We start from the raw sequence: 24,779 nt of genomic DNA, 5'->3' as shown, positions 1-24,779 counted from the left end.
CCGGGAGCTGGAGCCGGGGCAGGCACAACACCTGGATGCCGGACTTGGACAAATTGTTGCCACGCCTCCTTGATTGACAGCCAGCCAGCCTGCCAGCCATCCTGAGGATGAGGGGGTATGGGCGTGGCTTGGGATGAAATCAAAAACTTGCAAAACTTTCGGCTTATCCCTTATGCCCGAGCGACAGCTCAGTGAAAATTGTCAACTTGGCACGCATTTTATTAAATGAAGGAATTTTCTTTCGGCAACAACTGTTTGGCTGAGAACGATGGGGGCCACTGTTTCTTTGGCTGCTTTTGCTGTCAAACTTACGCAAAACAAATCGGAAAAGGCCAACTCACACTGCCACACACACACACAGAGAGACACAAAAAAAAAGTAGAGAATTTTCCTCGACAAAGTGAAAATTTTTTAATTGCATTTTTGCCAACTGTCGCAGCGGATTATTGGCAAGCAATTCATTCCAGTGGAAATTGCAGCGGAAAATCTTTTCGCATCGCCAACACAAAAGTTGCATTAGGCTTCGTGCCACCCCCTTTATCCCTATAGAGGATAGAGGACCTCCTTTTACTATAGAGGGAACTGGAGCTTGAGGGGGAAAATTGTAAAACGTAAAACGTAAAATTGTGCATTTGCCTTAAGCGAGGCATTGTGCAGTTTCCAACATTTTGTTTCTCTCGGTCTTATTTTCCGTAAAAAGCAAAAGGATATTGCTACTTATGCTAATGATGAATCGAAATGAAAGCACGGCAGTAAGAAGGATACCATGACTGGACAGGACTGGATTGCTCTTTCAATCTCCCTTTCAAATACAAGAATCCAATTAAGTTCGTTTTTTATTTCTAATCTGGAATCACAAGAGTTCTAGGGTCATATTTCGGATACTTATTCAAAACTTTACATGAAATTGCTCGAGATCTGCAGTGGAAACTCTATCTTGCATCAAAAGGAAACTTTTGCTTTCATTTCAAGATTACTTTTTACAACTTTCGTGCCAAATTAAAGCCAAAAGGCTTGCCAAAACACAAAAACTCTTGCCAGCAAATAAAAAGATAACAACTTTTCGCATCCTTTCTGTTTTCTTTTATTTTGTGTTGTTTTTTTTTGCTATTTCTGACAATGTAAACAATGTAATTCAGTTTTCGTTAATTATATTTTTTGATGATTGAAGATATAGTTGTCTTTCTTGTTTACGCTCTCAGGAGATATATATAATACCTATACAAAATCAATAACAAAAACCATTTAGCCTCTTTTGTTTCCTTTTTATTTTTTTGTTTTCGGTGGACTTGTTTACCACTTTTTTTACGTTTTGGCTTAAACGTTTCGGCCGTTTCGGCCTGTCATGCGATGAAAGAGCTTTCCGTGTGTGCCACTGTGTGTGGCACAGTGTATGTGTGTGTGACATGTTATGCGTCGCCACCCAGAAGCTCAAGTTTATAAGAGCCTACATATTCCATCATTATCATCATGATCATTGGGACTCGGAACTCGGGAGTTCCAAGCAACCTCCACCACCTCCTCCTTCCTAAGTTGTCACGCAAGAGGCAACCGGGAAGGGACAACCCCCATAATGATGATCTCGTTGGGGCATCTTGATCAATTTCATCATCACCACTCGCCATGATCATGATCGATGCGAATGTTGGCAATAGGAACCGAATTGGCCCAAAGGCGAAACGGCGTCTGGGTTTGATTTGTTTGCTGCCGCTGATGCTCCAGCTACTGGCCATTAAAAGTACAATGACCAGCGAAAAATAACGTTATTAAGCCATCCGCAGGGACAATAACAAAAACAACAAAGAAGCCAAAGCCAAAAAAGGCAACAAAAAAAGCTTAAAGAATTGAGATCAAAACAAGGTAACCGAGAATTGGTCCACACGCAATCCTTTGACTTTTGGGGATGTATAGAATACCCAGCATGGAAATCTTATAAAGGGCATATATAACTTAAGGTTCTAAAAAAAGAAATACATCAAAAATCTATCTTTTCTTTCAATTTATTAATATAATCTTAATGGCTAAAAATGTACACACTTTACAGGGAATCTTTAAAGTCTTGAACCTTTTTTATTAAAATCTCCTACAAGATCGAAAGCGAAATCGTTGGGGGTCCTTGTCTTACATAAGCAAACCCTTCAGAACAATAAAAAATAAAAGAATTCATGTTTTATTTTAGCCAGACTAACTGTTTATCACATCAGAGAATCCAGCTAATTGGCTTAAAGCTTGTCCGTTTGATTAGAAGACGAAGAAAAAACTGCTTCCTAAATTGGCCAAGAAAATCAGTTAGAACTGCATCAGACCAGAACTGAGCTTAAAGTTGTTGGCCCGTTTACGAGTCAATTTCCATGGAATTCCCAGTTTGGTAATTGCAGGCAGTCAACTGCAAAACGGCTAAATTGGTTACCCTTATGTCGCTTTGTCTCCGGCTTAAAATTGATTGAAATTATCAGCTTTGGTTTTTGGCATGTCTGACTAACGCCCACCGCCCACCAGGCCACTGGCCCCTGCCACTGCCACCGCCGCTGTCTGTGCAACATTAAATGGGTTAAACGAGGCAATGTGTCGTCGTTGTCGACATTTGCCAAAAAGGCTTACGCTTGTTACTTAATTGGATTTGGTTTAAGCTACAAAATTACAGACAACACTGCTCGCAATAACAATAAAGTTCTAGTTAAATGGCTCTCATTCATGATGGTGTGTGTGTACAAGGACATGTGTGTGTGGTAATGAAATGATTCCCTCAAATCTCTGGCAGCTGCGCTTATCACAGCTCACACACACACATACAGCTTAAAGCTCATAGCCCAAGCCGTCAGAAATCCGACAAAAAGTCTGCCTCGCCATTGCACATTGTAATTAGCCATGGCCCATGACAGCAGGCAGGCATATCTCTCTCGAAAATGCCAAAAATTAAACGCTCTGCTGCCATAAAATAAAGCAAATCAAATGCGGGATATTGCCGTTCGGCAAGGGCTTTACAAATTCAAATATCAAATGCGATTCTGACATATCACATATCAAGAGATTAGGCACGAGTTTTGGTAAATAATTAAATTTCTATAAAGTCCTTAACTGTTTATTGTCCTTGCCACAAAACTAAAGTGGTTGGGGCTGCTTCGTCTAATGGTTCGGAGCTTCAGAGCCAAAAATGTTTCATTCCCGGAATGCTTGCCATTCAAATTGCAAAACTAATGCCGCATGAAGGAAGCTGGAAATTTTTGACATTCCTTTTACATTTGTAACAAGCTCCTGCCTCGAATCCCTCCTTGACTCTCGACATGCGGTCGCGTGGCCAAGTTGCAAGTTTTGGCATAAGGACGACCTACAATACCACCTCCTTCTGGCTCCTGCCATAAGGATGTTTGGTGCGTCAGTCTGTCATATTTCCTAAGACGTCTGAAATACATACATATTTTGGTATGTAAGTATATTCCTGACTGGGTTCCTTGTCGGATCTTTTGTTTTGTTGTGCGTTTAGTTGGGTGTTTTGTTTTTCCCTCGCTGTGGCAACATATTTCACTGCATAATTTCCTGGCTGATGTCCTGGCTGACTCTCTGTCCATCGCCCTCCCTGTAGCTCTATGGGAACGCATGCAAATGACAAGAGCAACATCACGAGCGGGAAAAACAGGCAACACTAAAAAAGTTGACAAGGGGCAAGCCGCAACAAACGTCTAACTGACAGTTGTCGTTGTGCTTTCCCCACAATCTATAAAATATGTTTATTTAAAAGGTATATCGAATGGCAGAAATCGATGGCAATTCTTTGAAATATTGAAATGAAAAAGTGGTATTTATAAAAATGATTCATGATTATTGGAAATAAATGCAAAGTTTAGTGAAGTTTTAGGCTTAGAAGTTTCCAATTCTCTAGGATACCAAATAGTCGTCTATTTCCTAGGATTTCCTAGTCGTTGTTCTTTTATTTTCTGTGTGTTGTGCGCTTGGCTTGTTATCATTTTTTAATAACATTGTTGCGCACAGCGGTGAAATTTGCATAAAACACACAGCGGGAGACTGACGGGCCAACAAACGATGGCTCCCCGAGGACGAAGGATACCGGGAGTCAGCGGAGCCAGCAGAGCCAACGGACAACATGTGGTATGAGTAATTTCTTGCTTAAGCACAAGACAATGACACGAGCGTGCTTTATGAGTGCGTGTGACAGTGCGACCGGATGACGGGATGACTGGATGACTATATGGAATAAAACAATTTTCATACAAATTCCGTGCATTTGCATAAATTTCATGCACTCCACACAGTCCATGATGACGATGTCGTCATTTTCATCTACTTACCAAAGTGCGATGCAATAGCCCCCACCATTCCGGACACACACTCCTAGCCTAGCCAGGTGGGTGGTGTTAAAACATAAATAAAAAGGATATGGAAGGCATCAGAGCATGACATTCAACTCATCTCACCGTACCCCATAAGCTGCTCCCATTTCGAGGTTCTCCGGAGGACCGAGTCCGGATCCTCTTACACACATTCCTGTTAAAGTTTTTGCGGCAAACTTTTTTGTCGCTCCGGCAATAATCATAAAATTTCACTGCATATGAAACAAAAAACCATAAAAACTGTACAGAACAAGTAGAAAAAGAAACGTGATTGCAGCATAAAAGCGTCATTTACATGCCGTTGTCGTTGTCGGTGCCGTTGTCGGTGCACTTGCATCACTCTCCCAAATGTCCTGGCATCCTGTCGTGGTCCTGGTCCGCTGGCGCATGCGTTGCAAACTTTTCCGTTTGCCATTTACCGCCTCAATAGTTTCTAGTTCTACCTCTGTCCTAGCCCCCTCAGTTTTATTGAGTTTCTTCCCTCTTATTTTTTTTTTTTTTTTAAAGCTTTTAGCGTAGTTTCCATTTTTTGGTAGGAAGATTATTCGTGCCCATTCCCCTTCATTTGGCCAGGCCAAAAAAAGTTTTTTCGGTTGTGTGTTTGGCCGGCAGCATTTTTGCAATTAGGCAACAGTTCTATACGAGAGTATATCTCTCTGTTTTTTATTTTTTTGCTCTCTTTTTCTTTTAGTTTGCCAAATGCAATGGAACTTTTCATTTTTGGCCACAGTTGCAGAGTTTTCATTGCTAACAGGATTCGACACACTCATACTCACAGCCAGATTCAGAAATTGGTGCGTAATTGAGACCGAATGTAAAGTTTCAGGCAATAAAAGAAGCATTTTTTTTTTGGCTACCCATTTGCAGAGGAATATTTATTAAATTATGAGTGGAATTTTCTGGGGAAATGGTATTTGATTGGAGCCAAAAATTATTCATAGAGCACTAATAACTTTTTTAAAGTTCTGCCCTCCCCGGAAAGTATGCAACGCAAAATGTTGACTTTCAATCAGTCATCTGCTGCAACCTGCAGGATACACGAAGCATCCTTGTAATCTATTTGCTTGTTTAACTTGTGTTTGGCACTCCATTCCATTGAAGGCCAAGCAAGCGGAAGGCTCATCAATATGGTGGTCGTGTCGCATTATCAAACGTATTTATTTGGCAAACAGCTAACATGGAAAGCCCCGGACATAAAGATAAACTAAGACGCTCTTATCGCCCCAGATGAAAGCAAGAAAAATGGCAAAGGAATCGCCAAGGATAAAAGAGCATAACACGCATACGTGTGTCCTGGACGGCAGCAGGACATTGTGGATACAAAAATATTGCCCACGTTGACAGCTTAACGTACATAATTAATGTGACAATCTAACGGAATGCTAGTGCGTGTGCCAGTGTGAGTGTGTGCGAGGACATTTATATATGGGCATGGGGCCAGATAAACATGTTGCCAAAATGATCAGCCAGACAAGCTGACATTAATTACGGTGGCCGGAATGTTTTCTGGCCACTGCTCAACTAAAACCGCCAACTCAACTCATTAAAGGAGCGCACAACTTTTGCGCCGGCCAACAGGGCGTATGCGTGATGCGAAATGAAATTGAGAGACAAACAACAAACATTAAAAGTTTTTATTGTCCAAATGCGTTCTAACCGAAAAAAGACACATCCATATATATACTTTATATATCTAGTATGCGTGGCAGTGTTTTAGTACAGGACCTAGGACCTACCAAAGGAGGCTGACAACAAAAAGCATTAAATTACTTTATAATCCGTTTATAGCTTTGCCCGGAAGTGGCCCAGACACAAGCCAACAAACACAGCCAAACACAAACACCGCCCATTCTGGCCCAGCACGGCCCGCACCGGCTCGTACTCTTGGGAAGCTCAACAGCATAATCAAATCAAAGATTACGTTGAAACATTGAAATTACGTCTAGAGCAGAGCAGAAAGCACTCATAGTCATAGACACTGCCACACTACCACACAAACATAACAAAAACACACACATACATGCAGGATGGCAGGATGGCCGGATGGGAGGATGGCTCTTCTTTCATCTCATTCATGTTGGCCAAAATGAAATTGTTTTTGGGGCTTTAGTTACAACTAATTGTTACTCAGGGTATGCTGGAAAATAAATTTACGCAGCACAAAGGTCAAAAAAGGTCAAAAGTTGATACAAAATTATGTAATTAAATTTCAGACAGAGCAAGTAAAACAATAATAAGAAATATTGTATGTAAAAGTCTTTTAAATCAATGCCAGAATTAAACTAATTCGATTAAGAACTATTAACATTTCATATAACTTTTTATGGGCATTCCCACTTGATAAGCGCCCCATTAATTACCCCTCGTAAAAGCCAGTTAAAAACCCGGCTTGATACCCTTTTTTGGTGCCCCCACGGAGAAGCCAAAAATTTTGCGCCCTTCTAACAGGGAGGCGTCGCTCGGTTGCCGCTCAAACAATTACAAACATAAAGCGAAAGGCTGTACAACTTTGACCCTGGGAAACGTAAACAGCAAGAACTACGGAACTATACGGAGCATTAAAAAAAAAAAAAAAGAAATACGAGTAAGGACAACAACAGAAACAAGCAGGAAACCGTAATAACTTTACTTCATTCATGCACACAAGGTGATTCATGTGGGGGTCCTTTGAGTCGGTCTGCGCACTCTCTCTTCCGCTCGGCACTGGCGCTCTCCGGCTCTGCTGGTCGCTCCGTCGCTTTCGGTTGGCAGTCTGGCAACCCTGCCACAGGAAGCTACACGAATCTGAAGCTGTGACTTTTATCAGTTATCCTTTTGCCCTCGTCCTGTGAACTTCGTCGCGCTGCGAATTTTCTTAAAAATGTTTCAAAATTTCCCACCTCCAGTCTGAGTGCGTAGTTACTGAGTGTGTGTGTGTGTGCGGGAGGGCGCCAAGTTTTCGGTGAGACTCTAACACCACCAACCCAAAAAAAAAACCCAGCAAGGACAACAGTAAACTGAGACATTGAGCAACAAAAAAAATAAGGGGGAAAGGACAACACAAACAGGCGAGCAAATAAACAAACAGGAAGAGCCTGCGGCGGGCGAAAGTTGACACAAAACCGCAATCAAAAATAGTAAACAAACTCTGCAAAATTGATAAAATCCCACAAAGGACGACGCCGAGGACGGGTAGGCAACCAATTTGCTGCTAGCCAACATGGAAATGGACGTTAATCGCCCGCCAGGCCGCCATGGCAACCTAATGACCATATCCGCCCGCTGTTCCAACAACAATGCATCCACGGCAACAGCAACAGCAACAGCAGCCACGGCAACAACCGGAAGTGAGGCAACTTCCTCGGCGGCGCCGCCGAGCGGCTGTTGTGGCATCTTGAGTCGCCTCTTTTGTGTTAGCCGTCACAAAGCCACGCAATCGGTGGCGGGTAGCGAGTACAACAGCAGCGATCCCTTCTCCCAGCTGCAACTGCAACGCAAAGGTGGCACCACCACGGCATGTTCCGGACAGCGACGGCGACGCACGCCGCAGGAAATCTACTTTGAGAGCCGCGGCAAGTCCTGCAAGAAGCTATTGAAATTCAATGGCAATTCCAACAAGGTGAGCAAGGATATAAATCAAGCCAGGTGGGAGGGGAGCACAACAGAAATGCTGATTTCGCGAAAAGGAGACTGAAATCCTAGTCGCGGCTATCAGGCTTTGGGCATTTAGTGGGTAGGTGGTGGGGAGTTGGGGATAATCAGGATTGTCAAGGATTAAATTGATTTTGCCAGCTGCTTTTTTCCATAATTAAATATTTAAAATCCCCGGCTTAGATGCAATTTAGTCATTATTGTATTTTTAATCACCTTTCAGCTTGAATTAGGATTACTATCTAGTGGCTATAATATTTAATTACATTTACAGTTTATATTTAAAATAATTACAAGCCAATCATAAATTCCCTTTACAACTAACTGGGTTAAAAATTAATTTTTCAATCAGACTATAGATATATGTGATTCAGTTTCTTTGCTATATTGAAGACACCTTTAGAGAATCCCAATGCTTATCGCATAATGGAACAATTCCCCTTTCGAGCGCATTGCAAACAATCCTAAAAGTGCATAAATTTTACAGTCTCCTGGATACATTGTCATCCATTTTGAAGAAAGGATCCCAGGAGCAGAAGTAGGAGCAGGAGCTGATGCTAAAGCCAAGGTTGGGGCGCCAAAGTGCCATGAGCCTGGGAGCCATGAGCCGTGAGCCACTCAACCGTAAGGTAGCCAATACCCTGGGGATACCAAGGACCTCACACAAACACACACAATTATGCATGCATATATATACATGAATGTGAGTTAGTGTGCCTGAGCCTTTGTTATAAATTTTGGAAAATTTGTAGCCAAAGCTGTGGAGTGAAGTTCGCTCGATTGCTACCGGTTTGTTTGGCCTAGGTAACATGGGGAAATTGGGAAATTGTTTTGGGGGGAAGGAAAATAGAGGCCGCCACACACACACTCACACTCAGAGGCACAGGAACATAAAAACACACACACTCATTTGTATGCTTATGGCACTTTGCATATAAATCATTTGGCATTGTGGCCGAAGCGCAATGCGCTTATGAAATATTTCGTTTGTATAATGCGCCAAAAAGGACAACATTCCATCCTCACCCCTGTACTCCTTTGCCCCTCTGCCTCTGACTCGCACTCACTAATTAAAAACGTGCCAAAAAGAAAAGCCAATCAAACAGGTCGATGCACAGCAAGCCTTGTTCCCCATTTCTATTGCCAAAAACTGTGAATATTTGGAGTGCGAGTGAGTGTGCAAATCAAATGCCCATTTCGGACAACACACAGAAACTGCCAATCTTGGGCAGACAATGCAATCTGCTGGCCATCACGCACTGGAGCGCAAGCAACAGGATGAATTTGTTAAACAACGTGAACAGGACGAAGAGGAGCAGGATGTGCCGGAGGAGTGCATGTGAGAAGTGAAAAATGAAAAACCCATTCGCCCTATCAAGTGACATCATCAATTTCAGTCTATTTTGCACACAGTCGACTTGTGGCCCAAGTCCAGGACACCAGCTACTGCTCCTGCTCCTGCAACAATGCCAAAGGACATTAACACCAATCCGTTGACAACGGGTCGCCTCTTGCATGAACTAACTGCTGCAGGACCAATGAAGATGTCGTGTTCCCCCGGTTTTGCGTCCTGTCCTGCTAAAATTCAATTCAAAAAGCTTTACCTCGGTCATTGAATCAACCTCTTTTGAGACCGAGTTAAACCAGAGAGTCAGTTCCTTTGATTATCAATCTCATTAACCCCCTGGTTCACACTCAAAGGGTAGTTTCCATCCCAACCCCCTGGCCCGACCTGATACCCCTCATCGATTTTATTATAATGAAGCTATAGCTATAGCTATGGCTTAGTTTAAAAAACAAAAACCACTTTGTTTGCCCCAGAGAGGAGGGGATGTGTGTGAGTGCGAAACAAAATAAATTGTATCCACTTGCAACCACCCACAAAAAAAGCAGGAAATCAACCCCCAGATGAATTTATTTTTACGGATAATGTTGCAATGAGAGTCCAGGACTCTGGTCTGGTGGAAAAAGTGAAGTTTACCCTCTTTACCAAATGCGATAATGCTGTAAGATATATTTACATTAAAAGTTTGTCTTTGGGGGAAGGTGGTAGGAAATCAGGGATTGGCTAGCAGTATCATATGCACTATCAGATGAAATTTATACACTTTGAAGGCTCACCCTTTCTGTGAAATTTTAAACTTATTAGTTACGGTTCCCCCTTACATTTTTATTAACTAATCTGAGCCCTTTGAGCCATAATTAGTTCCTTTCCATCACAAAGGCAAATGCAATCAACGGCTGAGAAAACTCAGGCAACCAGAAAGAGTATTTTGCAAAAATGAACGACCTCTTCAGGCAAGGCGGAAGTGACTAGCCACTGATCCCTGCACCCCGCACAGCCTCTGGTCACTGCTTATCCATTTTTCCGAATGTCCTGTAAGCTGCTGGCTGTCTGTGAGCTTCGTTACTGGTACATGTGTGAGTGTGAGTGTGTGTATGCATAAAAAAGGAAGAAAATGCCATCAACATTGCAACGTTGTAATTGCCAACAGGCAATGAAGAGCCGCAGCCAAAGGGAGAACCAGGGTTGAGGAAGGGGTGGCACAGGCGCAGGGGAGGGTAAGCGCAGCAAACTGGCAACTGCCACATGTCCTGCCAGCTCAGCTTGGACAACAACAGCAGGAAAAAATGCAGTCCTCAGCTTGGTCAGTCACTAGCAGCGAGGGGTGCTCCAAAATCTTTAAGTTTTCAGGAAAATATTTAAGAAAATTTGTTTACTAAAATTTGTGTATTTAGAGAGTATCCTTTTAGGATACCTCTAAAATCCTTCCTAAAAGTCCTGAATCAACCCTCTGAATGAAAGATGTGTGCGTATAGCCGGCCCTGTTGTGTGACATTTTTAGCACACGGCTAATGTGTTTTGGCCGCCGCTGATGTTGCAACAGCAGTAGCTCTCTGCTAGTTTCCAAAGGGTCGGGGATTTTGGCAGGACAGGGCAGGATGCGGAATAACGAGAGGCTTTGTGGTCCACTTCAGGCAACAAACTGCACTGACTGACTGATGAGCTGGCCGACTGGTGTCTGGCTGTCTGGCTTTGCCTTTTTGCTGTTTGCCGATTTCGGCCTGGCCCGGGAACTATTCATTATAATCAGGCACCAGATTATGTCTGGCCAAATGTTAAGCAGGCCAAGTCAATTCCGGAGTGTATTTATTTAACTGGCTTCGGCGGCGGCGGCGACGGTAAAGGCGGAAAAGTCGGAAATGCCGGAAAACCGGAATGTATATAAAATAAAAAGTCATAAAAATGAACCGTTAATCCAAGTAGTTGTGAGAAAAGAGGGGCATTCCGAGGGGGGTGGGGCAAGGGGACAAGGGGCAAGGACCCTTTATTTTTTTATTCGGTGGAGGCTGAAGATGAAGCGGTTGCCAGATTCCCGACCCTCGGCGATGGCGATGACGATGACAAGGGTGCTTTGCCGCCTCACTGACTAAATAAAATTGGAATTTATTATCATGATTTGTAGCAAGAAGAGGCGGCCAAAAGACAGCAGCAAAATGGCGGGCATAAAAAGCACAGCAGCCATGGTCCAAAACCCCAATCCGCCCACCCCCCACAGCAGCCCCCAATTCCATTCTTCCTCATCAGTTTCAGATCCCAATGCTCTGACTCATCGGAATGCCTAACCCAAAGTCATAGACTTAGATAAGTAAGCGGGGCATTCTTAAATTTATATTCCTTCCCAGCCAGAGATTTAAATGGCTCTGGTCAAAGTTGAAGTCAACGCCTACTGGCTGGGGCGGCATGGGCGTGGCAGCAGAAGGCTTAACTGTGCACTTTCTTGCTGGTTTATTAGGGTTTTCCCCACAAGCTGCTAAGGCGATTTGCTGCCATTCGAGCTGATGCAGCTGCCCACGGGTCGTATGCGCGATTTTGCTGAGTAGTCGCCCGGCTCTTTTGTGGCAAGTGGTTAGTGGTGGTGGGCGGCAGACGGCCGAGGCAAGTGGCGGTGGCAGCTTAAAGCTATCAATGAGCAACTGAGTGGCAGGTTTTCTAATTGCGGCGACTGCAACATGGGCACAAAGATTTATGTGCCACAAGAGGCAGATTAAAACGAGAGTTTAAAGCGAGGTTTCAAGTGGTTTTCCATGGTTATCCTATATTTCTTTATTTATTATATCCTAGACCATTCTGTAGTACAATAGTACTGTAGGTCCTGTAACCAAAAAGCTCTCTCGTCTGACAGTTCTTGTTTAAATCTCAGTGCCCTAGACCACTGGAAATTCAAGTGGAAAATGCGTACGCAAGTTTTCTTCTCGAGCTGTCAATGTTTTGTGGGGAATTTTTCATTTCCATAGCACGCATTCAAAGTTGTGGCTTTCGAATAAAAAGGTATATGGATAAACCAAGGTTGAGGTGGAAAATTCTCGGTAAAGAAATGCAGCCCCCGCAATTTCACTTCACCTGTCAGCTCAATGTTTTCTACCTTTCTACCTACAGTTCTGTAACCAAAAAAAGAAATGTATGTATATTTATACGAGGCCTGCAGTTACCTTTTTCTTTATCTGCATAAACAGGAATACGTTTTTGTTGCCTATTTTCTTTTTTTTTGGGCAAACTTTTGGTAGCTGGCTAAGCTGTCGGCTCTCTGGTGTCTGCTCTGCTGTGACAAATTGCGTTAATGCCAAGTTAAGCTGCTGGCTAAAAGGCAGGAGAGTGTGGCTGGCTCAGACCCGACCTTTTCCACTTTTTCCTCACTTTTCCCCTCCTCTCCAGGCCCAGCTGGTCCAGGTCTTGGGCCTGGCTTGATGCAGTTAATTATTGTTGCATCTATTTAGCCCATCTGTCTGGCCCTGAAAAGTATGCTTTAGCTCAGGGCCCATCTCACCTTAAGTTGAATGTCAGATGGGAAGATAAATGTGGCCTGGCTTAACTGGCACTCCGGGGAGTTTAAGGCACTTAAGTGAGAAGGTATTAGAGTTCGTATTAAATAAATATTCTATCATGTGAAGCCAGAAACAATTGTTGCTCACACGACATCCTCATCCATGTATTTTTGGCATGAACTTTTTGGCTCACAGCTGCCGCCTGATTAGCCCCACAAGAAAAAACAATATCCTTGTGCCACACATGCTGTCAACCATACTTTGGCTCCCTATATTCCAATAGAAGACTGTACTAGCCCAGAGCAACACCTCCTGCTGTATGCAAAAATAGAAGAATTAAAAAGATATTTGGGGCGAAAATTAAATGAATTTCTCCCTTGGCACGAAAGTCCGCACCATTTCCCTGCACATCAATTTAATTCAATTTATTATCTCAGCCCTCTCGTATACATATACTAATTCTCGTATACATAGGCTAATTCAATGAAGTAGACAACAAAATAAGTTAAGAGTTGGTGCCCCCACCAAAGTATCGGCTGCTTTTAAATGTCTTGATACAGTCCCGACAAAATGGAGTGGAAGGGACGGAGAGGGAGTTACACCCCCCATCCCAAAATTCTGATGGCAAGGCTCAGTTCTACACCCGGATCCTTAGAGTCGTCGTTCAAAGCACGCGAAAGGCTCGCGTGGGACGCGCAATATTTGATGGATGGCATCGGTGATATGCTAACGTGCTGGCAGCCAAACAGAATGCGAGTGCCAGTCAAGGACATTCTGGCGGAGGCCCACAGGACCACGACGATGGCACGACGATGCCTTTGATGTCGAGCACTCACATCTCCCGGCACAATGGGACAACTGGGTCGAATACAATGGGAGTGCTATATAGGCTTATGCGGCAAACAATGATAGGGGCTTTTAAGTTTTGTGATTGGAAATTGTTTGCACTTGAGAACTGGCATGATTGTGAAATATTTCCAATCAAACTTTTATGTCAACTTTCGCAGACTGCACAGTATTATTATAGGGCACTTCTTCCTTTAATTTAATTAAATGCTTTTATCATCTCTTAAACCAAAATTCTTGCCGTGTAATGGGTTAATGTCTGGAGCTCGAAAGACAATATCTTGGGTCTTTAAACCAGGCTCGAATAAAATTCTATTTTATGTTAGGCAGGCTGTGGAAATGAAAAAGAGGCTAGGCTAGGAATTCGGATGGATTCGGGTGGAGTAGGGGACACGGGTAGGGGTTTTTATGTGCCGCCATATAAATTCGGTTTGCTTCAGAGTCTCGCATTTGCTTCCAAGTACTTGAAGCTCCGCATTACGTTTATGGCTGCCTAAATTAAACACAAGAAGCCAGAAGACGCCAAAGTGGCAACAGCAAAGGCAATGGAAAAGGAAAGGCATTCAGGCTCGGCCTCAAGGCGCCAGAGGGGGTGGCATTTGGGAGAAAGGAGAGGATCTGGGAATCTGAATGAAAAGGACCCACCCGAGAGCAAGGGAAATTGCTACAAGTTGCTTTATTTTATGCGCATATTTGCGCATATTACTCATACGCCCGGCTGGCATACATCTTCATTTAAGGCAAACGTCTTTAGTCCTGGAGGAGCTCGGGGGCTGCTGAGAGGGGCCTTGGGGGCGGAGGCTCAAGTCGTATACTTTTATTTTATTAAATTTTCATTTCATTTCGTCTGTTAGACACTGCCATACATTACACGCTCAACATGTTGCATGCCCCCGACGCTCCACGCAGTTCGAAATTCGTGAACATTTCCCGCTCGCTTTAAGACGATGACGATGGGGATTCGTATTGGGACTCGTATTCGACGTGGAGGAGAAAAGTTTCTCCTCAACAGGCAGCCGCCTCATTAAAAATAAGCGAGGGAAGCGTTTCCACGCCGATTCGTTGATTGGCAATGAAAAGCGCAGATGTAGAAGATTTATGTGCTCAGGGGGGATTGGCTTTCGCATTTCCCTTCGACCTGATTTATGTTGGCCCGAGTATGAATGGCAAAGTGAATAAAACTGGGCTCAACGTTTTGTGTATCCACAAGGATATCGGGCTCAAAGCTGTTTCCGATTCCCCAGTGGGTAAGGTCGTGTCCTGACCTCTCGCCTCCTCGTCGTCTATTGAGTATCGCACAAATGGGTTATTGATGAGCTATTCTGTTCGGTGACTTGCTGTGGCAAGTGGCAAGTGGCAAACTTTTCAGGACTCGCCTTTAGGCCCACTTGGTGTATTGAAGCGTGACTGGAGGCACTGGCTGGCTAAGCCAGTCCCTAATGAGACCCGTCTGCTTTGTATTCCAAAAACAAAGTTCCTTTAAGTTCGGATCATAGCCGATAACTTTCTAGCTTCCAACAGCAATCACCATTTTTGGTCTTTGCAACGTGCATGCTGCATGTTGCAATTGCCATGGCAAGCGGTAAGCTGTAAGCGGCAGCTCAAATTTCATTAGCGTGCCAACTTTAAAATTGTGGCACATGCGTGGCCCGTCTTCCTGTCGTTCTCCTTATCCTGGCTCAGCATTCCTGTCTGTCCTTGCGGCGCTCCTCCTTCCATCGTTGCTGATGTCGCACTTGTCACATAAATGTGCTTAATCTTTTACACCGGCGAAGCCCATCCTGGGAACTGACAGTGTGTGTGCTACGGCGGGGACTCGAATGAAATCCTGCTGGCAGGAAATTTGCCAACGGAAAATTTATGAAAATTAAATTTAATGGATTTTTACTGGGCGATGATGTGCAATTACCATAATGCTCTTGCTGGTTCTTCAAGAAATTATAGGGATTACGGTAATATGGCAATATTAAATTGAAAGATATTCTGGTGGCAGATGGTATGTATTTCAAAGACTATTATTTAACTCTTAACCTTGTTGGTTAAATAACTCTGCCAACTTTTAATATCTTGAAGGAGTTACTCCCAGGGTAATCCCCTAATAAACGACGGCATTTACATGCTTGAACTGAAGGCAATATCTATATTTCCGCTTGCATTAGCTTGGCAACTCTGGCAATACCGATATTTCCTTCTTCCGCTTCCTTCCGCCAAAGTTTGCCGGCATTTATCGCAGCGCCCATGGTGCAGGATTGTGGGGATTGCAAGGATTGCTGTGAGGAGTGTGTGTGAGCGAGCCGCATTTCCATGTCCCAGGCAGCCCGGGACTTGTCTAACATATCAAATTTGTAGCTAGCAGCCAGTAGCTACGCATATCCTTGTGCGACTCAACATGTCAACCAGCAGCGAGGACGAAACTTTTAGCCGCCACTGCCTCGTGTAGTTTGGCAAAGAACTTTAATTTGTGCATTACAGGCGACGCCGCAAGGAGTTCCCGCCGAAGGGGCGGACAAAACTTTGCCCAACACACCAAGTTTACACCAAGTTGCGGCTAAGAGTAGGTGGCAGGTTCTTCTCTTTAAGTTGCCTCGTAATACAACTCATTAAATTTAGAAAATACTCGCAGCGAAAGTTGAACGAAAGAAAAGTTTCGCTTGCGGAGGCCATGGAGGACTCCGACATGGAGGCCCATCCGTTGACATCTACATTTGCACAGCCATAAACTTGGCCAAGAAAACGGGGCCAAGACATACCCAGAAGCGATGCCGCCTAACCCGGAAATTTAAGTTCTCCCTTTTGCAGTTTAATTGCAACGGATGTTGGCGTGTAAATTATTTTGTCTGCCTGCCGCTGCGATGGCCTCATTTTCTGTGCTAATGAGCAACTTATTAAAAGTTTTCACCAACCAGCCGCTCCTCACCAGCCCGCTCCAGGATCAAAACTGAATAGCCACGGACTGGATCGGGGATTGGGATTGGAATTGGGTTCGGGGACAAAAGGATGCGGATTGGGATAGTGAAGCGCGTGAGGCGAATAACGAAACACAAACATAAAACAACTGACACAATTGGCACTGGCAATTGAAAACAAAGCCGAAGCCAGCGGATAAGTTTTACAATTCAGCCAAAAAACTCATTTACGCTCTCCCTGGAATAGCAACGAAATGAATCGAAGGAAACTTCAATTTTCCCCATACCCTTGGACTCGGATGGAATGTTTTCTCCGCAAAGAACTCAATGGGAAGTTTTCTCAAAGCCAATTTTCCAAAAAAAAAAAACGGATGAAACAAAAGCTTTCCTTCATGAAAGAGGGAGTTTCTATAGCCTGAAGAGATCAGGTTTTTATAAATAATTTAATTACTATTTTTTATAGATAGGTTTTCTATATTGATTTTCTATCAGATTTCTGGAGAAAGAATCTGATGAGTTAGAGAAGTCAACTTGTATAATTCCTTCAGTTCCTTTAATTTATCACAATTCCTCATTGACAGGAAGTGCTTATAAAAAATCCTCCAAGGGTGTTGGCCTCTCAGAAGTGAAGGCCCAAATGAATGAGTTGAATGGGGGTGTTTGGGTGGAAAACCCAGTCAGATTGGTTGCTCCTCAAGTGCTTAGACAATCGTGTTGAAGCTTTGATTTTCGAGCTTATGCTGGATTTGGTGGCACAAGTGGCGTACCCCATCAGCTCCAGGCTTCACATCCTCCAAGCAGTATGCTTATGAGGGCGGGTAATTAAGTTGAAGTGCCCAAAGATATACACGAACACAACGGCAATTTGCCTAAGTAATGCTTGAGTCGATGCCAGACCGACAAAGTGACAGACTGAGGGTACTGACTGACTGAATGACTGGCTGACTGAGAGACTGTCTGTAACACTGACTGACTGACTTGGAAAAGTGTTGAAATGTCTGCGGCAGCACTTAATTAATTAATGTCGAGCCAGGCAAACGGGCAAACGAAATGAGAAAAGTTTTCCAGGACTCGGGGGGCCCTGGGAAAGTTGGCAGCTATTTGTTAAGTTGCAGCCGTTCAATATTTGTCACTGAACTCATTAAGCAAATTAATAGACAAAGTTGCCAATTGCTGACAATAGAGGTGTCGCCCTTTAGCGCGTATTTGCCATTTTATTTACCGAATCGAACTTGGCAGCCCAACCCAGCCAAGAACCGAGCTAACTTTGAATGGGGTCGCAGTTGAGACTCTTGGCTTTTTGTGGTGGCAATAAAATGTCACGCAATAAAAAACCCAAAGTCAACAAACAATTCCACGGAAGATGCCAAGGCAATCGCAGTCCCAGACCCTCTCCCATTTCCCATTCCCATTCCCAGTCGCAGTCGCAGAAATCGATTATGGACGCCTTAAGGAATCGACGTGGCGACCCAGTCTTGGCCACGTTTTCGATTTTGCCATTCGGCATTCGCCACCTGATGCCCGTTGGTGCTGGCACTGCCACTGTCCTGGCTCCTGTCCCCTTTAACACACACACCCCCTTCCCGGTTCCCATTTATCTCCTCGCCCCTGGCTGCGAAATTGCCAACGTTGCAGCTCAAAAGCGGAAGTGATTTTCCAGCGCGTACGTGAGGGGTCTTTCATTATATGAGTGGGTGTGTGGGTGTGCGTGGGTTGATGAGTATGTTAGTGATGAGGTACATATATGGTTACTTGAAAATATATCAGAAATTCAGGTTCTTTTTTCAAGATTTAAATATATAAGTTTAAAGTTCTTTTAAAAGCTTTTTAAAAGAAGTTTGTTTTAAAGACTCGGTGTGGAAATAAAGGATACTTTCTTTTTCAGGACCGAACTAAAAATAAATTAAATTAAATATTATCTAAAAAAAATATATCATTATTTCTAAATACTTCTTCAAAAAAAAATACTTAAAAATCACAGTTTTTAAAGTCACAGACTCGTCAATACTGCTACTTGAAGAGCAGCACTATCCTGAAGTCCTGAATAAACCCCCACATCCAATATGTGTACTCAGCAAGGACAAGGGAGAGGAGAGGTCGCGGATGGCAGTGAAGGATTTTATGACCCTTGATAGTGGCAAGCGATTTGTTGCGTGCATTGGTGGCTGCCGTTGCATTTTCAATTTTGCAGTGCGCACTTTTGGCATCTTTGAATAATGCAATGGCAATCGGGGTCGCAATCGAGGCCCCCCTTTCCGCAACACCCCACCACCCTATCGTCCACCGAAAAAACCAATTCCTCCCAAATGCCAAGCCATCTGGGATACGGAACGACCTGTCTTCACTAAGCTTATTTTGGCAGCTGATTAGAAAGCCAATCGGGAATTTTGCAAAGACTGCCACTGAGACTGAAACTGCAGTCGTTCGTTCCAATTTTTCCTGTTTTTATAATTTCCGAACACGAGCGTGCAATTCGAGCGCAGCTCCATCCCGTGTCATGTGGGGCAAGTTGACAAATATACAGCACGTGCGCTGGTTTCGCCCAGAGGACCCGGGCGTGGCAGCAACCGCCGATTGATGGCGAAACAACAACCGTGCCCCGCGCTGACGAACAACATTTGATTTTTGTTCTCCAATTACTGCCAATCTAGTATTTGTTTCCTAAAAATTGCTGTTTAATTGGAGTAGTGTTTTCTGGCAAAATTAATCAACAAGAAAGGCTCCCTTCCGATTTATTTTTTATATATAGCTCCTTTGATATTGTGATCTCGATCCTATTTCATCCTACTCTTGAAAGGAATACCTTTAAAGATTCGTAGTTTAATTCTCTATTAATCTGCATCAAAACCTGGAAACAAAATTTTCGATCGATATTTTTCACTTTTTTCCTTTTTTGAAGGGGACCCTTGTAAAATCCGGGTTTTCCGGAATTTCCATATATGACCCAATCTGATACCCATATCTTGGGCAATTTTTATCCGATCCTTAAAGATTCGTAGTTCAATTCTCTATTAATCTGCATCGAAACCTGGAAGCTAAATTTTCAATCGATATTTTTCACTTTTTTCCTGATGGTCCCCTTGTAAATCCGGGATTTTCAAAATTCCCATATATGACCCCATCTGATACCCATATCTTGGACAATTTTTATCCGATATTTGAAAGGAATACCTTTAAAGATTCGTAGTTCAATTCTCTATTAATCTGCATCAAAACCTGGAAACAACATTTTCGATCAATATTTTTCACTTTTTTCCTGATGGTCTCCTTGTAAAATCCGGGTTTTCCGGAATTCCCATTTTTGACCCAATCTGATAGCCATATCTTGGACAATTTTTATCCGGTCCTTGAAAGGAATACCTTTAAAGATTCGTAGTTCAATTCTTTATTAATCTGCATCAAACCCTGGGAACAACATTTTCGATCGATATTTTTTACTTTTATCCTGATTGTCTCTGATTGTAAAATCCCGGATTTCCGGAATTCCCATTTTTGACCCACTCCGATACCTATATCTTGGACAATTTTAATCCTATCCTTGAAAGGAGTCCCCCAAAAGATTTCGGTAATTCCTTTCCCTAAAAATATGCATACATTTTGGTAACTGTTTGCTTTAACGCCCTTTTGGTTGATCCATTTAAAAGTAAAATGCATTTTTATGGGCTACTGATAATCGTTCAATACCCATTAATGTTAAGGACGATTTCCATTTCCAGCTTAATGTGCCGTATCACCAGGCTTTTCACCTCCATTCGAACAGCGAACCGCGATTTCCATTGTTCTCCATAGACGTGGGGTGTGGAGCGTAAATAAACCGTAAATGGATGCATTTTTAAGCGCTTCTGTGGGGCATTAATTTTAAACAATTTACCTGGAGCTTGTACGAAAATTCGCTTTAAAGTCGGGCGAGAACAAAGGACTTCGCTGGCTGCTGAAAAACTGGTGAGAAACTGGAAAACTGGGATCCCCCCGGGTGGCGTTCTGCTCCTTGTGGCTGGGCAGCTGCTGCAGCCACTTCAATTTCAAAAGCATCAGGTCCTGGCTTCTGGTTCTGGTTATGGTCCTGCGGTGGCCATTGGCCGCTGGCTTTTGCCCTTCCATTTTTCCACACCGAAGCTTCGGCTCCAGATTTGCTTTTCCACTTGCCCCGTGCCACTTGCCACTTGCCACCCCATCCCTTTTGTTTGCCTCCTGCTGGGACCGCCGCATCATTTCCGTTTTTGCAGGAGTTTTCTTTTCGAAGTTTGCCCCGTGATTCTCCCTTAAAGCCAAGTTCAATGTTTGATTAGCGCACGGTGTCCTGCCCCAGTGCTCTCCCCTCTCCCCTCTCTTGATGAGAGCAGGGTGATTATTAAGCATACGCCTCGTTGTGCGCAAATATTTGACATGTCTGGCATTTAGCAACTGGGAAATGTATTAATTATAAAGGATAGGGGCGTGCGATGACCGCAGAAACCGCACAAAAAATTGGCCAAATGAAAGAATCGTATTTCGGCAAATGATAAACTAACTAACGAATTTCATTTATGGCCAAATGCAACTGCAACCGCTGCTGTTGCGGTCACCGAGTGGTTGCGAAAAATATCAGTTTCCATATTAAAAATAAAATAAATCCAAATTAACAGAGGAATCTGTTTAAGAGTTTCAAAAAGCGATTTAATTGCATGGCGAAATGAAAATTATCCCTTTTAGGCAGAGCTTCCTGTGCAAATAAAAACGTCAAAAGCAGTTTCATGTTAATTTTATGCCAATTTAATTTAAGCATATTAAGCGTGTTCAACAATAATTGGCCACTTAATGATAAACACTGCACCGGACTTGATTAAGGAGCAGAAGCGATGGCCGAATTCCAAATCGGAATCATGGCCAAATCATCTGCACGATTTTAATTACGATTTTCAATTAAAGTGCGACACAGAAAACCAATTTGAAATCTCTATCTCTCATCTTTTCCTTCAGATACTGCTGTATCCCGAGGAGGGATGGGCGCGGACCGCCTCCTCCAGCTACTGGACCATCACGCCCTGCTGGTGGCAGCCGAATCGGTGTCGCATCGTCGAGTGCTCCGGGACCCAGCGACGTGCCACCAAGGCCCGAATGCTGCCGCTCGAGCAGCAAGGCTCGCTCCTGATTGCCGGTCACTTTCGCAGGACAACGCCAGGAGGAGGCTGTGGCGAGGGCCGCAGCAGCGGCTGTGGTGCAGGAGGTTCCGGCACAGTGGCTGCCACTCCATCCCTGCCAGCAACACCTGCGGCAACAGCAACAAATGCCAGAGCTGCAACAGCGGCGGCAACCGGAGGAGCTGCAACACAGAGAGGGACCTCCGACAAGTCACCGCCCGCGGGGAACGACGAGTTCAAGCTGTATCTGACATCCAACATCTCGATGGAGGACTACAACATGGGCTACTGCCTGACGGGATTCGTGGAGCGTCGCTGCCAGGTGACAAACACCTTCCAGATGACTCACTTTGCCGTCATCAAGCGCCAGTGGCCGCCCTCGCCGTCCAACCTAAGCAACAACTAGGGCTCCCCTTATAAGAAATTGGTAATTGTGATCCAAAAGTATGATTTAATAAACAGGTTATGGTTTTTAAATTAATTTTCAAAACGGGATTTTAAATATATCCTTTGATGATTTATCTCAAATCCCCCGAAATACACTCGAAAAGACATCCCATAACCTGTTAGATCTACAGAATCTTAAGTTTTTAGAAATTAAGTAGAACGTTCTCGTGCAATCTCTCGATAAAATCAAAATCTAAAAACAAAAATAGGAAATGTAACATAAAAACCTTAGAAAACTAAAGGATTAATTTTTGAAGTATTAGACCCCCGCCCAGTTTCTAACAAATTTCCATGCATGTTTAGTGCGTAAATTGTAATTTTAACTAAACGTTCGAGAGGAATAAAAAACAAAAATAAAAAAAAGAAATAAAAACTTTACGTGTGCTTTCAGTGTTGTGTAACTAAATAAAAAAAAAAACTAACAAACAGCAAAAAAATAAGAGTAACAACCGAAAGGAGAAAAAAAACTAGTAACTGTTAAATGCTAAATGCAAGTAAACCGCTTTGCCAACTCACACACACAAACACACACACATCTCATACACCCCACACACACACACATACTGGCATTTACAAGCCCACTCACACACTCGCACACTTAAGCTTGGGCAGCTACTTAATGCTTCAAAAAAGTGCAACAAATTGAAACTTGTGCTTCTCGAAGCATGTGATTGTAAGTGCACTAAAAGGCTGTATATGTGTGTGGGTGTATGAGTGTGTGTGTGTGGGTGTATGTATGTGAGTTGGCTCTCTTTTCTACTACAAATATGTACTTTAATGGCCATGTTTGCGGAACCTATTGCCTTTAAGCTTTAAAATATAAGCGCAACTCGTGCAGGCAAACAAGTCAACAGCCTTCGGCAAAAGGGTACTTTCACTAAGCAATTAATTATATTTTCGGAAATTATTAAATTTTAAAATTAACTTCAATATTGAAACTTTAAAACTATAATATTTAACAAAAAACTGTAAAGCTTAGTGTCAAAGGTCCTTTGGCTGACTAGTCCATAGCTGAGTTTGCCTGCCAACTTTAGGCTAATCTAAGAAAATAAGCCAATTAATCTGTGTAGCTCTTTCTCCCTCTACTCTTCCTCTCTCTATCTGTCCGGCAGTCCCTGCCCCACCACCCACCCCACTGTCTGTCCCTTTCATTCTCACTCACTTTGAGCATGATACGCAACGTATATCAACAATTCGTCCAATAATTGGAGACTTTCGGCGCCAAAAATGGCCAAAAGTCAAAATTGGCAAGGCCAAAGCTCCAATTGCAAAAAAACCCTAAGTGTTAAAAACAAAAAATAATGCGAAAATGAAACCAAAAGGTAAAGAAAACCAAAGCTAAGTCAAAGCAAGTAACTCGAAACGTAAGCTAGGAAATAGTTTAAAAATTCAATATTTACACTCTAGAATAATATATATATTATACATATATTATATATTTGTGTAGTAGGCTGAACATTTTTGCGTATCGATGTATTTATATATAAATGTATTGCGGATACATTTACAAAATAACATTTTTGCTGTCGCGTAGTTCGCGTAGCTCGCTTTTAGGCGCTTTTACACGCAAGCGAATATGGCAGTTAACCTCTCGAATCCTAAGTACCATATTATTTGCTTCAGACACTCTTCCCTGCCAGTTTAATCCTAAACTAATTGATATTTAAGTATCAGGTACCTGCCAGAATCAACAACAACAACAAGAACAACAAGAACAGCACAGAAAATAAACAAAATAATATAAATATTTATTGAGCTATTATGTCTGTGCAAATATTTGTGTCCATTTTGATTAGAGAAAGTAAATAAAAAAAATTATTTTTTAGAAACATCTGAACTATTCACACTTACACACACATGCAAAATCGATGTCGTATCCCTGAATTGTATAAATGTTTCTCTCTGTGTACGTGTAGCAAATATTTCTGCGCCTATGCTTAAATAAACAAACAAACAGACACACAACAGCTTCAAGCTGAATAAAAAATATATACAAAAAACAACACGCAATGAGCTTTTTTGTAGTCCACTCGAGGAAATTTCTATTTAAACATTTTTTAAAGAAAAAGGCAGTCAACAAGAAAATCCCCATGCTACGTGAGCATTGGCAATTAATTAATATTAAGCTTCTATCGAAATAAGCGATGTAAACAAGCATAATTAGTCTAAAAGAGAACTAAGATAAATTGGTAGCAGAAAAAAGCATGAAAATAAAAAAAATAAAAAAAAACATGGAAATTTCAAAATCAAATCAGATGGAAATGCAAATGAAAGTATAAATTTAAATCAAAAATGTTGATGTTAATGCTGCTGCATAAATCATAGAGCCGAACTAAAATCAAAGCAAATGCATTCTGAATCTGATGGTTAAAAAAACAGTGTTTAATGAAAATAGATACCCCTATGGGTGATAAATCGTAATTGAAATGCAAAAATTACTGCAAAAATCAAAAAACATTACAAATAAAGAAAGAAAGCAGAAATCGGTCATTGTTTTCATTGGGAATTCAAATTAAAATGGGTCTCGCATTTATATTCAATCATTTTACCTGTGATGGAGGCAGGTGCTCTTCACCAGAAGGTCCTTCTGACAATTTGCCAAGGAATCAAAGCCGGATTCTAACCCCTGGAGTGCGCCAAGCCATTAACTTTTA

The 24,779-nt window shown here is 42.7% G+C and overlaps 1 protein-coding gene across 1 annotated transcript; it reads left to right on the top strand.

The window, feature by feature from the left end:
• The first annotated feature begins 7,147 nt into the window (after window positions 1–7,147).
• Window positions 7,148–23,053, top strand: LOC108133241 (uncharacterized). The gene is made up of 2 exons (XM_017253089.3): window positions 7,148–7,947; window positions 21,518–23,053. The coding sequence occupies exons 1-2, from the start codon at window positions 7,549–7,551 to the stop codon at window positions 22,082–22,084; spliced, it is 966 nt and encodes a 321-aa protein (XP_017108578.2). The 5' UTR covers window positions 7,148–7,548; the 3' UTR covers window positions 22,085–23,053.
• Window positions 23,054–24,779: the final 1,726 nt, after the last annotated feature.

Source organism: Drosophila bipectinata, chromosome 2R (genome assembly GCF_030179905.1).
Source record: "Drosophila bipectinata strain 14024-0381.07 chromosome 2R, DbipHiC1v2, whole genome shotgun sequence".
Classification (NCBI taxonomy): domain Eukaryota; kingdom Metazoa; phylum Arthropoda; class Insecta; order Diptera; family Drosophilidae; genus Drosophila; species Drosophila bipectinata.
The sequence above is the reverse complement of the archived record's forward strand: the minus strand, read 5'-3'. Positions and strand labels throughout refer to the sequence as shown.